Here is a 13,914-nt window from a genome sequence, read left to right as displayed (position 1 = left end):
AGGGTTCATTGCTTAATTAGAGAGCTTGAGATAAAGCATTCTTTACAAAGTAACTCTTAAGTAAGAGTTAAGAGAAAGTTTTTAGAACTGTGATGTTTATAAAAATGATCATACTGAGAGACTAAAGATGGGTGTGTACTATCACTTTTAAAAAGGGGAAGATGATATAGTCCTCAGTTCCTTTTTATGGTAGAGTTTACAGACTGCTAATTAAGGAAACTGCTATAGATACATTGTTTCCGGATTTCAGCAATCAGACAAACTCTCTCATGATAACTTTCTAATATCTTAACTGCCATGTGAGTTGTATTTAACTCACGCTATATTTGAACCCAGAACCTCTTAAAGCTGTGCACCTCTGCTCATCATTTCTGTTTTCAATCATAAGTCTCCCCCACTTTCTGTCCCCCATTCCAGCTGGCCCACCCAAGCACACCACACATGTTGGGCTATTCTCTGATTACTATAACTAGAAAGCATTGTTTTGTTTTTGACATTTTTATTCTATTTTTATCATAAAACACTGTGACCCAGGGAAATATTTTTTTTTCCTCTAGTGTGCCTGTCAGTGTGTGGGACAAGATTAAGATGACTATGGTGCCTGTAAGAGTGAACAGAATATGAAGCCTCTGAAAACCCATGAGTGAATTGAGAGCGCTTAGCAAAGAGACACTGAGACAGAACAGGAGATGTTGCCTAACATGGCACCTCTCTCCCACGTGGAGAGAGGATTAGACTTTGTTTGATAGATTTGGCAAAGAGCAAAATATAATGAATCAATGAGAATTTTAGAAAGGTAGCTACAAGCCAAATATAAAGATAGTCTTATTTAAAACAGTTGCAAACTGGAGTAAGTGATTTTCTGAGTTTGTTTCCCAATCTCTGTAAGTTTTCATGCCTTCAGTTCTTGGTCTCTTCTGGGGGATATTGAAAGTTTAATGTTTTCATGTGAATTCATTTTATCAGGTGATTAGAGGGACCTCTAGGAACTTGTCTTCACTCCAGATTCCATAAGCGTATGTATGTTTGGCTTTAGCATGAGTATACTTTTTGGTTAAATAAATATATTTGAACTGTATTTCAGGAGCTAGGATTTTACTGTGCCGTATGGCCAGTTGTCCCGAAAATAAATCCTTAGGGCGAGGAACTGTAGGTTTAAATATAAAAGGTTCAGTAGACTAAGATGACTGAGTTAGAGTGTCCTGGTCCTCCCTGTGGGATTGCTGTTACTTAACCTCCTGTACCTTTTGTTAAAGTGGGAAATGGAGAGTTCTCCTTGCTTAATTTATTTAGAGCTTTGGTTTATTGAGGAAGCCATTGCTACATTTTTACCTTTTCATCTGCATGTTCATATTCAAGTTCATATTCAGATGATTTTGTAGTTGTTTTTCACTTTTTAATGTGCTATTTCACTCTTTTCTATCCAACCTAAACCTGTAAAGTGTTTCAGTGTTATTTTTTTTATCCTTTTGAAATTGAACATGCTGTAAATTTCTAAATACATGAAAAGCCCTTTAAAAGAATGCAATTAATATCTTACTTAGAAGTTTTATTATGTTTTAAAATGCTGATCATAACAATAAGTTGATTTAAGCATTTGATTCATTCAACAAATATTTGTTGTGTATCTGTGATTACGTTATATAATTTATAACTTACTGTGTTTGCAAAATTATGAAGTTTTATGCATGTTTTTATTCATCTGTTAAAATGCTTTGGTTATCTTAACTTTTTCTGGACAATGTGATTTTCGTTTATTTTAGAATGTTAGGCAAAGCAGGTTGGTTTTGCAATATTCCTTAAAGGTCATTGGCCTTGAGGGTTTAAAAAAATTTTTTTTTGATGAGTGAAGAAGTAAAATTCCAGAGCCTCCGGTCTTCCTGAGAGATGCTTTATCTTTGTTTTTTTGAAAGGTTATATTTGGGAAGCGTTTGTAGAATTTCCACATTGTTCTGAGCCACTGGGAAAATACAGACCCAGACTTTTTACTTTTGCAGGAGATTCTAGTCTCAGATCACTTGAAATTTCATAAACTAGGATATAGTAGATCATTTGTAATAATGCTAGGTTTTGAATGGAGGAGTCAATTTGAAATTGTTTAAAGTGATTTTGTTTATGGGTAAAGGAGGTGTGAATGTTTATCACATAGCAGTAGCAACATACACATAGAAGTAGTGATATATTAGACAGATTTAATTAAAAAGAACAAAGGCTAACCTACAAAGCCCCAAACTTTAAGCAAAAAGAGAGCTACTTATATTCCTTTCTATAAGTATATTTTAACTGATTTTAAAGTTTTATGAGGTTTTGTAAAGATTCTGTCAATACCATTACTCATATTAGTCTTTGATGCAGTCCACAGAATCAGAAAATGTATTGGATGATTGCTTTGTGAATTTGCACACACCTCCATCTAGTTCAGCAGAATATTTGAGGTGGCTTATAAGAGTAGATTTTTAAAAAATGGTTAAAATAGAATAATGGAAAATATAGGTAGCCTAGGAAGACTGGAGTGGGGAGAATGAGAATGTATAAGTGTAGACTACAGAGAAACACCTTGTTATTCAGTTTATCTATAAATTTGAGAGAAAAATAAAATGTTTTTAAATATGATTTTTATTGTCCATAGTGGGGAAAATAACATCCAGCTCCTCAAAGGAAGGAATACTTTTTTCCCCTTTTTTCAGTCTGGAAACACATTTCCTGCATGGATTTTCATATAGGGATTACCCAGTGGATACTGCCGTTAACGGCTTCCCTCTGATACATTTGTAGCAGGGTTTAACAAGGTGTTATTGTTAACACTTAATGTAGTAATAATAGCCAGTGTGAAGGAGCCCTTATTTTATATCAGACACAGTGCTTTCCTGGCACGATTCCGTTTATTTTCACATCTTTCTTATGAGGTAGGTAAGTACTGTTGTTATTCCCATTTCAAAGATGAAGAATCTGGCAAAAAGTAACTTGCCCAGATTAGTGGCAGACTTAGGCACCCTAATTTCATTCATTTAATTAACTAATTCAGGATCTCACTTTGTCCTCAGCCTCCAGAGTACCTAAGACTACAGGCATGCACTACCATGGCTGGCTAACTTTTAAAAAATGTTTGCGTAAGACAGTCTTCCGGCTCCAAGTGATAGCACCTTGATTTCAGATCCTATGGTCTTAATCACTTCTGTAGTACAGCATACTGTTTAGGGATTAGTATTTATGTCCCAAAGACCCTAATGAGAATCTTTGTATTCATCAGGAAGGTTTCAACTATCAGGGCGTTTAAATAACAATATTGTTCTTATTTATTTGAAAACTGTGTCATGTATAGAACTTTATCTGCTTTAAAGTTTAAGGAAAAATACATCTGTCGTAACTGTGACAAGCTTACTTCATCCTGAAGCAATCCTCCTACTTTCTTGTTACGATAATTTGTTAAAAGCATTGCGCTATTGAGCTAATATTATTGCTTGATTGCAAATTGATGGAAAAATATCCCTCTTCAGTTGTTTTAGCAGTTGTCTTATAGAAAAGCTTAAACTTACTATTTTTACTTTCCAAGAGTAGAATTAGGACTAGAGTAGATGACCTGATAGCAGATTTATGTTTAACAGACAGAATAACTTACAAAAGCACCAAACTGACCAAGAATAAAAATGTGTTCCCTTATGAAGTACCATTATTTGAAATTTTGGAGGACTGAATATTGCAATAGAACTTCATATGCTAGATTGGATATGAAATTAGTTGAGCTGCAGGATCTTTCCCATCTGTGCATTTTATCATTCTATTTCCAACTGAATATCTATGTCTGAGACTCACTATGTTTTCTCATTGGTAAATTGAGCTAAAAGTGTTTTTTATTTACCTTATTATTAATACATCGTTGATGGTCCTAAGGATCAGGTAAATATTATATATTGAAGTCTTTTGAAAACTGCTAATATTGTAATCGCAAAAAGTCATTAATTCTACAAAAGAAAGAATTTTCATTTTTTCTTTTTAAAAAAACTTAACTGCCATGTGCTAGCTGATAACTGTTATATGGGATATATAATATTTTATACAAATTGTTTTCTAATTTATGTATTTTAATGTTGTGATATTTTTCTCTCCTGCTAATCACCATTCTTTTATTCCTCGATCGCTTAGATAAGTAAAGCTATCAAAGTTTTAAATTTGGATAATGCCAACTAGGTAATATATGATAGAATTTTAAATTAAGAGGAAATCCTCTTTACCTGAATATTTCCCATCCTCCATCAGCAGAAATCATGGAGAATGCAGAGGATGGCTTCCCTCATTCACGCCCTTCTTAGGAACAGGAAAAAAATAAAAAGTATTGATCCTGTTAAGATAAATAGTCATTTCTGAGTAGGACATATTGTATTTAAATAGATCATTTGAAACCTGTATTTGTTTCCTGTGACTTATTCTTTTGCTTAATTTATGCTCATCACTTTCTTTGAGAATTAACTCAAATCCAATGCCTCAGAAAAATCCACAGCTTTTCTATGATTTCCCCCACTCCATTCTAAACTCCCTTCAGCCTGGATATGGGATTTTGGCTCTATTGTGTAGCTTTTGTACAGAGTCAGCTTTACACAATCTCAGAGCCAGAAGGGCCTCTGCAGTCATCCAGCTCAGAGCTCTCATTTCCCAGTGAAGAGGGTGAGGCTGGTCCCGGACACACAGCTGGTCAGCCTTTAAGCCAGAATTATGCCCCAGAGCAGTTGTTGTGACCTTCTGTTTTGTGTTGCTTGATTGATTCACATGTGGTATTTGGTCTCCCCAGCAGGAAGCATTTGCCGCAGGGACCTCGCCTTTTTTCCTCATCCAAAGATTTGTTCTCACTTCTGTGTCCAGACTAGGCGCACTGGAATGATTGGGAGCTAGCCTTTGGGAAGCAGATACAGTAATGTGCAACTATCTTTTTTGGTCTAGTACTATTTTAAAGTGTCTTCAAGTTTTATTTTAATATTTAAGACTTTTTTTATCCTATCAATTAGTAGAGCTGATTAGCATATATATAATTTGGGTTTTGTATTCTTAAAGTTGTCCTGACATGGAGACTGAACTAAATACTTCTGTATTAACTAGATGATTAGGTAACATTTATTTTACGATACTGTGGAACTCTGTGGCAAGGTGATGAGTAGCAAGATCTGTATCGTAGATGGGCTCCTCTAAGTTTTTTCTAACTAGTGCGGTACAGGGGTAGAGTGCTCCTCACACCCACCCACAGGTTCTGATGAGACCTCTGAGGTTTATACTAAAGGACCTCTCCAGTGGTTCTCAAAGTAGAGACCCATTTGAAGGACAGCATTGTTGAGATGATGAAGGGCCCCTTTTATGGGAAAATTGCTGTGTCCGTGGATGTATATATGGAAATATAATGTTGAAAGCTGGTCTGTGTGGAATAAAGTGCCCATAAACCCATGAATGAATTAACAAACTGTGGTATATGTATACCATGGAATACTAATTAGCCAGAAGAGCAGCTGGAGACTTTACATCTTTTGTGTTTACCTGGATGGAGTAGAAACACATTCTTCTTAGTAAAGTATCACAAGAATGGGGGGAAAAGTATCCAATGTACTCAATGCTAATAGGAAACCAATATATAATTATCTGCATGCCTGCATGAAAGAAATACCCAAGTATATTCTAGTGTGGGGAAAGGAGAGGGTAAGGGGAGGAGGGAGGGTGATTGGTGGGATCTCACCTCATATGCACAATGTGAGGGTGTTCAGCACGCCCCCTGGGAAAAGGGCTCAAGTACAACCTGAACTTTACCTCAGAAATGAAAACAATGTAACCTAACCATTTGCACCTTCATTTCAATCTGAAAAAAAAAAAAGGTACAGTCTGATTTTATGTATCACTGCAATCACCAGATTGCCTGTTTTTATAGGCCTAGATAGTAGCTGAATTCCAACTACTAACTTCCATAAATCCATATTGAAATTGTTTAAACCAGGATTGTCCTCTGCTTCCCCATACAGGAATGACACAGCAAACCTACATTAGTAACAGAAATCTGTTATTAGAAACTGCCCTCACTGTAAGGAGTAGTGCCTGATCCAACCAATTGAAAGTTGCAATAAGGTTGATTCTGTGTTTGGGTCGCCTGGTACCTGTCTTAGAATTGTGTATCAAGTAAATCTTGCTTTCTTTTTATTGTATTTCTTCAATGTAACTACTCACCATTTCTGAGACTATCATATGGATATTCTATAAAAAGGAATAAATGTTAAGGACATATTAATAAAATAATATGTGTATAGTAGAAAGTCACAGAACAGTCAAGTGATCACAGAAGTCTTGTTTATACAAGTGGAGAACTGGCAAAAGTCAATTTAAGTTTTTTACTTCGACCCATTTCTGAGTCTTGCTTTAGGCTGGGCGCTATGGATACTAGCAAAAGCCAAGACTGACGTTCAAGCCAAGACATTTAGTTTTCAAACAAGGCAAAGTTGGATAGACTGGTGTTCGTGAGTTTCTAGTAACTGCGTATTATTTATTATTTCTTGAATATAATGAAACAGAGAATGATAGTTTTTCTTTCTTTCTTTTCTTTTGGATCTGAGAAAGATACTGGCAATCAGCTTCATTCTAGAATTTCATAGATAAGAACACATTTACTTAAAAAATGTAGTAAACTGTCCATTAATAAAAATTCAGGGCGGGAAGAATTTCATTTTCCTCTTAGAGTGGGTGGTATGACTGTATGTCTACGTGTATATGGACCCAATGGCATTTTTATGCATTCATTGGAGAGTTGAAAGGGTCTGTGTTTAGCGCTTGAATATTGGACATGATTCAAATATGAGTCAAGTGTGTCTAGAGACTTTATTCAAACCTATTTTCTTTTTAGTCAGCAATGCTTCATAATGCCTTGGTTTCATGAATTAATTTTAATGGAATTAAACTTGAACAGTTCAAAATTATATAATTAATTTCATTCAGCTTCAATTAAAGTTTCTAATTGAATCACGCCTGCTAGCCTGACACCTGGCGGCAGTTAGCTACATAACAGTAGCTGTGAGTGTGTATGAATAGGGCTCTGCTGATGAGCCGGTTCGTGTGGACTAGTGAGTTTGTGTAAAAATCTCTTTCATTGATAATCTCAGAAAGGCCTTGAGTTGACTGCAGTAGTAGAAAGATTTCTGGAGTTGTTTCAAAAAGTAAAGGTTTTAATTGAAACTAACGCATCTCATGAATCTTCATTTTCTCCAGGATAATGCTGAGTAAAGGTTACATAAATCTAGAACATACTGGTTTAGTGTGCTTTTAATTTGTATTTCACTGCTATTTGAATATGGTTTTGCTTTCTAAAAATACTTAAAATTTGCACCCCTATTTTTCTCAGAGCTCTGTAGCCTCTAGACTTAGTCCTGAGTGGGTGTCTATTTTCATGTGTCGAAATGTGTTTCATGGCAGAACTTTTCAATTGTTGTGAAATCCCCGTGGGGCATGAGAAATTTTTGCATGTGCAGAAATTTTTTCCTTCCACTGGAAATGTTAACACAGTTGACTAACAACTTCTGTTTGAATCTCTTTCCTTTCTTTGCTTCCATGTCTTGACATCATCCAGATTCGCTTACTTCTCTAACTCCTTCCTAATTGTACAGACTCTTCTTGGTACTCTTAGTGTGTTTATTTTTTGGTGATCTCAGTAATTGGAATGACTTCATCAATTAAGTTTGGAAAGATGGCTGTTTTTGGCTATAGCTTTTTTTATGCCCAGAACTCACCCACCAGACAGCACACTCTATGAATGCCCGAGTCACATCTCATCGTTACATTGTGTCCTCATTGTCTAGCACAATGCCTGAGCATCTACTGTGTAAAAATGCAGTAGAACCTCTGTAAGTTGACCTCTCAAGGGACTGTAACGAACTGGTCAACATACAGAGATGGTCGGCATGAGGAACGAGGCCTGCTGTGCTGATACGTACATGTGGGGCGTGTTGCTCTGTGACAGTTAGGTCAGCTTAAGGAGCTGCTCAATGTAGAGAGGTGGTCAACTACGGACGTTCTACAGTGTATATTTTCCAGAAGAATAAATTAGTGTTTTCCCAGTCTAATCCAGGCTGGAGGTGGAGCGTCTCCAGCCCCGTTCCCTTTGATTATCTGAGTAGACCTCTAATTGGTTTCTCACATTCCCTCCCTGGCAGTTTGTTTTCCAGTTTATTAAATTCTCACCAGCTTCTGTGCAGACTTCACCTCGTCTCTCTTCTAGTTTCCCTTACTCGACTCTCCCTCTTAGATGTGTCCTTAACTTGGGAGATTCTAAGGATGTAAGTGTTAGGGAATCATCTGAGTGCAGCCCCTTTTCTTCCAGTTGAAATAGAATCTTTAGTGGTGGGATCCAGGAATCTTTTTTTTTTTTTTTAAAGCTTCAAGTGAATTAAAGTGCAGCCGGGATTGAGATCCACAGATGTGCACAAGTTTATTAATCGACCTCATGCGTGGCTCTGATTAGCCACTCTGTAAAGCTGCAACGGTGGCTTTGACTTACTTTTCTCGCTTTTGAATTAAGTCCAGATTCTCACATTGGCATTCAAATCCCAACACTATGTCTCTAATCAAACCTTTGTAGTCTCACGTCCTAATGTCCCCCTTAAAGTACATCACAGTCCAGAGAGCTGGAACCTTTGCCCAGGTGTCTGCTTTTGGAGTTTGCTCACGCTGTTCTTCCACCTTTCTCCCATCTGGACTTTTTGAAATCCTGCTTACCTTTTAAAGACCATCTAACACATACCGTTTTTTATCATGCCTTTCTTGATCTCTGAATCCTGATGAGTATTTTTTCTTCCTTTGAACCTCTTCAGTGCTCCGCACCTCTCAGAGTATGCATTGTACATCGTATTACAGTTTGCTTTTTGTTTGACTTGTGTGCCCTAAAACAGTTAACGTTTCATACGTATTGTCTTTTCCTCTGAGAACTCGTAAACTCACAAATGAGTTGCTCATCCTAAGTATCCTTCTCGGAGGATGCATTACACAACCCTTGAGTTTTTCCTACATTTCTAAAGGGAGAACTCTGTACTTACTTTCCATCCCTCCCCCTACTCAGTCTCTCCCCATTCACCTGCAGTCTGACTTTAATCTCCATCACCCATCAGAATCTCTTCCCCTTTGACACTTTTCTCCACCGTCCTCACCTTGCATGTAAGGACTCACTCAATTTCATCCTGATGTCTCCTTTCCACATTTCTCTATCATTGTAGGTCACTCGCTGTGTTAAAATTATTTGATTACTAGATTAATGTTACTGTGAACGCCTCTGTTTCTTTAATGCTGGCAGATTGTGGATGCTCAGTAAACGTGTTACTGGGCCAGTGGTGTGTGCAATAGTCACACAGTGTACACCTCCCCCATTTCCTTAAATTATGGCAACCTTAGAAGCCTTTGGAAAATCTGTAAACTAAAAAAAGAGAAATACATGTGACGTTCCATGATAATAAATGCATATTTTCTTTTTATTCAGGGAAATGTGATAAAGACAATCCCGAGAAAGATATAACTCCAGCTACGAATAGCCACTTCACACATGAAGGTGTGCAGGACCTGGCCACTTGGGGTGATCCTCTGGATGGCGAGCTCATCAGAAGTAAGTGTTTTTAGGAAAAAATGTGAGTGATTGGGGGATATGACTAGGATAATATGCTCTCAGATGATTGTCTCATGTCATTCTGCTGCAAATCTGTATGTAGTTGATCAACAGTGTTTTTGATCGTATGTTAAATTACAAAGCTAAACTTAGGATACACATCAATAATGCTGTCCACTTTAATTCCTTCATGAGAAAGGAGGAATTGACCCATAATTTTAGATTATTCTCAGAGAGAGTTAGTGAAAAATCAGTTTCTTCTTAAATAGGGACTGAGGGAGAGTCAGACATCTCTTGAAGTCTATGTGGATTATGAAGCTGATATGAAGAGGGAACTAAACTAGAATGCCCTTGTCCTCTTTGTTCTCCTAGATGAATGAGAACATATATTTTTTTTACAATTAGTATTTTGTCAGTATTTTTAATTTTTTTTCAATACCCCCCTTCTTAAAAGTGCTGTGTAGAATATATACAAAAGCTTTGGTATGTAATCTCCTAGTTTTAACTCTGGAATTTGAAATTCTACCAAAAACACTGTTGATAAGCTGTTGATATATTTTGCTCTGGGAATGCGCTGAAACACTGTATCTTTTGGGTGCTGTTAAGCATACTGATTCCACGTCCCATTCTTGTTCTTGACCTTTTGGAGTTTATATTCTGGTTGCTCAAGTCCCCCCAGGGGGATACAAGATGTATTTGCCACGTAAAAAATTATTCTATGTAGCGAACAGGAAGGTTTAAAGATCATTGTGAGGCCACCCCTGGAAAAGCACAGGAATGAATTTTTGAAATTCTCATTCATAATAACTAAATCACTATGTCTCAGTCTCAGGTTTTCACAGTAGACAGAGGAGGAGGAGTTGTTTCTGGGAATCATGTGTTACTTTATTTTAATTTTCAAAACTGAATTCTTCAGTTGAGACTTCATAATAAAAACTTCTCTTGCGTTGCACGTTACACTTTGGAACTGAGACACTTCTTTCCACTATAAATGCCTCATGCCTGTCCTTAGGTGAGAGAAAAACAGAATAAAATACTAAAAAAAAAAAAAAAAAAAAAAAATAGAAGACGAGACCAACTTAGTAGGGAACAAACAGTAACAATAAAAACACTATTGAAGGAAATTTCCCGTTTTTGAACAAAGGCTCTAAAAATGAGTGTCTTTTAGTTTTAATTTTAGATCAGGTTTGGTTTTTATTCAACACTTTTATCTTGTAGAAGGGAGTAGGAAGGAAGGAAGCGAGACTCAGAAATCAGCGAGGAAGGAGATTTTTATAGCTTTTCCAAAAGAATCAAATAAACATTATTTCAAGTGAGTGTTTATCCCTCAGACGTTTATAAGTTGCCTTTTATCTAAATATTGACTCTGCTGTGGGTGAAACTTACAGTTTGATGGGATCCTGGCATGTTCTATCTGTGATTTCCTGGCAATTAGTTAGTGAGTGTTAGAAGAAGTAGGTCTTAGGGACATTTTGACTCCACCTGTTGGGAAGCAAGATTGTTTTCTCACTTTATTTTGTAGTAACAGAATTTTAAGCATGTGTGTTTCATTTAATTGATTTATTTCTCTAATCTCCTTTTCTAAGGCCCACACTGGGAAAATGTGAGTAAGTTCTCTTAGGACAAAAACAACAAAAGAATACTAAGCCTACTGAAGAAGGAGACAGAGAGTCACATTAATGTCTTAATGTGTTTGTGCTCGATGTTAAAGCTCTTCTTAGTCACAGATTCTGGGTTTAAAGGTTTAAAGTCATAGAATGCGTTTAAGGCCCCGTGCCTGTAGCTCAGGGGTTAGGGTGCCAGCCACCTATCCCCGGCTGGCAGATTTGAACCCAGCCCAGGCCTGCCAAACAACAAACTACAGCAAAAACATAGCTGGGAGTTGTGGTGGGTGCCTATAGTCCAGCTACTTGGGAGGCTGAGACAAGAGAATCACTTAAGCCCACGAGTTTGAGGTTGCTGTGAGCTGTGATGCTACAGCCCTCTACAGAGGGCAACATAGTGAGACTCTGTCTCAAAAAAAAAGACTGGGTTTCAAATGAATTACTCTCCCTATCTATTGTCCATACTGGTTAAGTGGACACTGATCAAAAATATTGTAAGTTGTATGACAGTTTCTTTATTGAGATAACGTTGCACTCTCTGCTGTGAGACATGGGAACATCTGGGAACAACTGTGTAGTTTCCTGCGAATACCCTTTGAAGGGATGCAGAGATAGAGAGAGTTATAGCCTCCTTTGAGAGGGCTTCTGGAAAAACTACCTGATAGATACACAAAGGAGAACGGCCGAAGACAATAGTGTCACTCCTGCCTGCCTGCAACGAGCTGGCAAGTGCTTCCAAATATTTATGAGTGACGTCTGACTCAATTCTGATTAGAAATGTCAAAAACTCTGCTTCTGGTATTTTCACAAACACACTTTTCTGGACAAAGGCTACTTTGTTGGATCAACAGAAAAAAATTGATATCTGGATTCGCAGAAGTGGAACGTTTTATATCATCTTTAAAACTGACTCAACTCTGGAAGGCATTTTAAAGTTTTGTACTGCGGTAGCTTCTGCTGTTCCAAGTCCCTGATAAACCCCCACACAGCTGCCGGACTTTCCTTCTCTGGCTTTCCCCACAGGGTCCTTGGCTATCTTTGCATAATTCAATGTCTGTCTCTCTTAATTCTGAGGTTAGAGAGATGCGTCTTTTCCTCTTGCTCCAGCTAGCCCATTTTGGGATCCTGGTAAATCTTTTGCAATACCAGCGGGCCCTGGGAAGGGAGACTGTGGCTCAGAGATGCGTTGGGGAGGAGACGCAGGCATATCTGTGGTGAGTCAGGCCTGGGCTGGCTCCTGTTCCTGGAGTCCTCTGTGGCTCCCTGAGCACCGTGGAAGAGACGGGCAGCTGGCTCTCCCAGAATCGATGTTAGTGTTCCCACTGTAGTGAGGCTGGCTGGCTGGAAGGATCATCAGAAAAATGAGAACGGCTGGGGTGTGGGAACATTTTCAAACGCACGGCCCACTCTTTTTCCAGGCTTCCATGGCACAGCTCAGCTGCTTAAGCAAGAGGGGAAGGAGAGCGTCTGTTGAATGTGGCTGCTTTTTCTTTCTCTGTTCTTGAGAGTGGTTAGTGAGGGCGGGCAGCGTCCGTGTCCCAGATGGCTGCTGCCTTCTTTGTTGGACATTGGACATAATTTATAGGGGACCATTAGCTGTCACTGTAATGAGGCTGTTTTTACTTTTTTTTTGCTGAGAATAACTGAGCTCTGGAAAGTCAAGGGAGTGGCTGCTTTGGAAATTGTATTCTAATTAAAGGGTGTATTCAAAGGCCTCATAACCGAGATCCAAGCTGAGAATAATTTCCAAATTATTCTGTGATCTTTACCCCTAAGCTCAGTGGACCACCCGCTTGTGGCTCACACTTGCTTCACGCTGCACACAGAAGTCTGCACTTTGCTTTCCCTGGTCCTTCTAGAAAACATTGCAGGTGGCGGACCTGGGGTACCGTAGTGTTTCGGGGCAAGGATTTGAAATTTGTCACCCTTGAGTCACTAACTTATTAGGCAGAATCCTATCTGGAAGTAAGACAAGAAATCCGTATGGAATCAAACATTTCCAATAAACAGGCCACTGGCAATCTGGTCAGGAAGTGCAGTGCACACTGTGATTCTCTTTCTTATGAAATAGAAATTTAAGAAGAGAATTCCAGCCACTTAACTTTGTTTAAAAAATATTCTAAATCAAATTAGTAAAGAATTAAAAACACAATGGAGACTTCATGAGGAAGTTTTATAATTAGTAAGTTTTTTTTTCTGTTTTATGATTTTTTAAAATCCTTTGTACAGTTCAAAGACTTTTGTGAAGTAGTTTGGTGTGTAATTTAATTTTGGGAATGGAGCTTAAAATTTCAGAGCTTTTCAGAGTATCTTTTTTTATAACAGCACCAGTGAAAAGTTTACCTGTTCCCCTTAGATGAGCATATATGGTACAGTATATAATTTGGATCTATGCCTTGGTTGACTAAGTCACTCTCCCTCTGACTTAGTAAAATAAGTGCTGCGATAAAGTGACAACCTCAATTAATATTTGTTTTTTTATTTAATCCATAATATACATAAACTGATAACAGGCAATGGGCGATTTTTCATGTTTTAATTAGGCTGGAAAAGGAAGAGATATAACATTTTGACATCAGTCTCAGTCTTCGGGAAGATTGCTAAGGTAGAGGACAGAGAGAAACAGGGACAGAGATAGAGGGAGAGAGAGCGGGAGAGAGAGAGAGAGGGAGAAAGAGATGGAGAGAGAGAGAGATGGGG

General features: G+C 37.9%; 1 protein-coding gene across 1 annotated transcript in view; it reads left to right on the top strand.

Moving 5' to 3' along the window:
• MDFIC (MyoD family inhibitor domain containing) overlaps nt 1-13,914 on the top strand; it is an 80,936-nt gene that overhangs the window by 10,040 nt on the left and 56,982 nt on the right. Inside the window, exon 2 of the mRNA XM_023513220.1 lies at nt 9,435-9,610. Within this exon, the coding sequence (XP_023368988.1) occupies nt 9,435-9,610 (176 nt within the window). The remainder of the gene's footprint in view (nt 1-9,434; nt 9,611-13,914) is intronic.

This window comes from Otolemur garnettii, unplaced genomic scaffold (genome assembly GCF_000181295.1).
Source record: "Otolemur garnettii isolate 467f Iridium unplaced genomic scaffold, OtoGar3 scaffold00037, whole genome shotgun sequence".
NCBI classification, from domain to species: Eukaryota; Metazoa; Chordata; class Mammalia; order Primates; family Galagidae; genus Otolemur; species Otolemur garnettii.
This window is presented reverse-complemented; position numbering and strand designations above follow the sequence as displayed.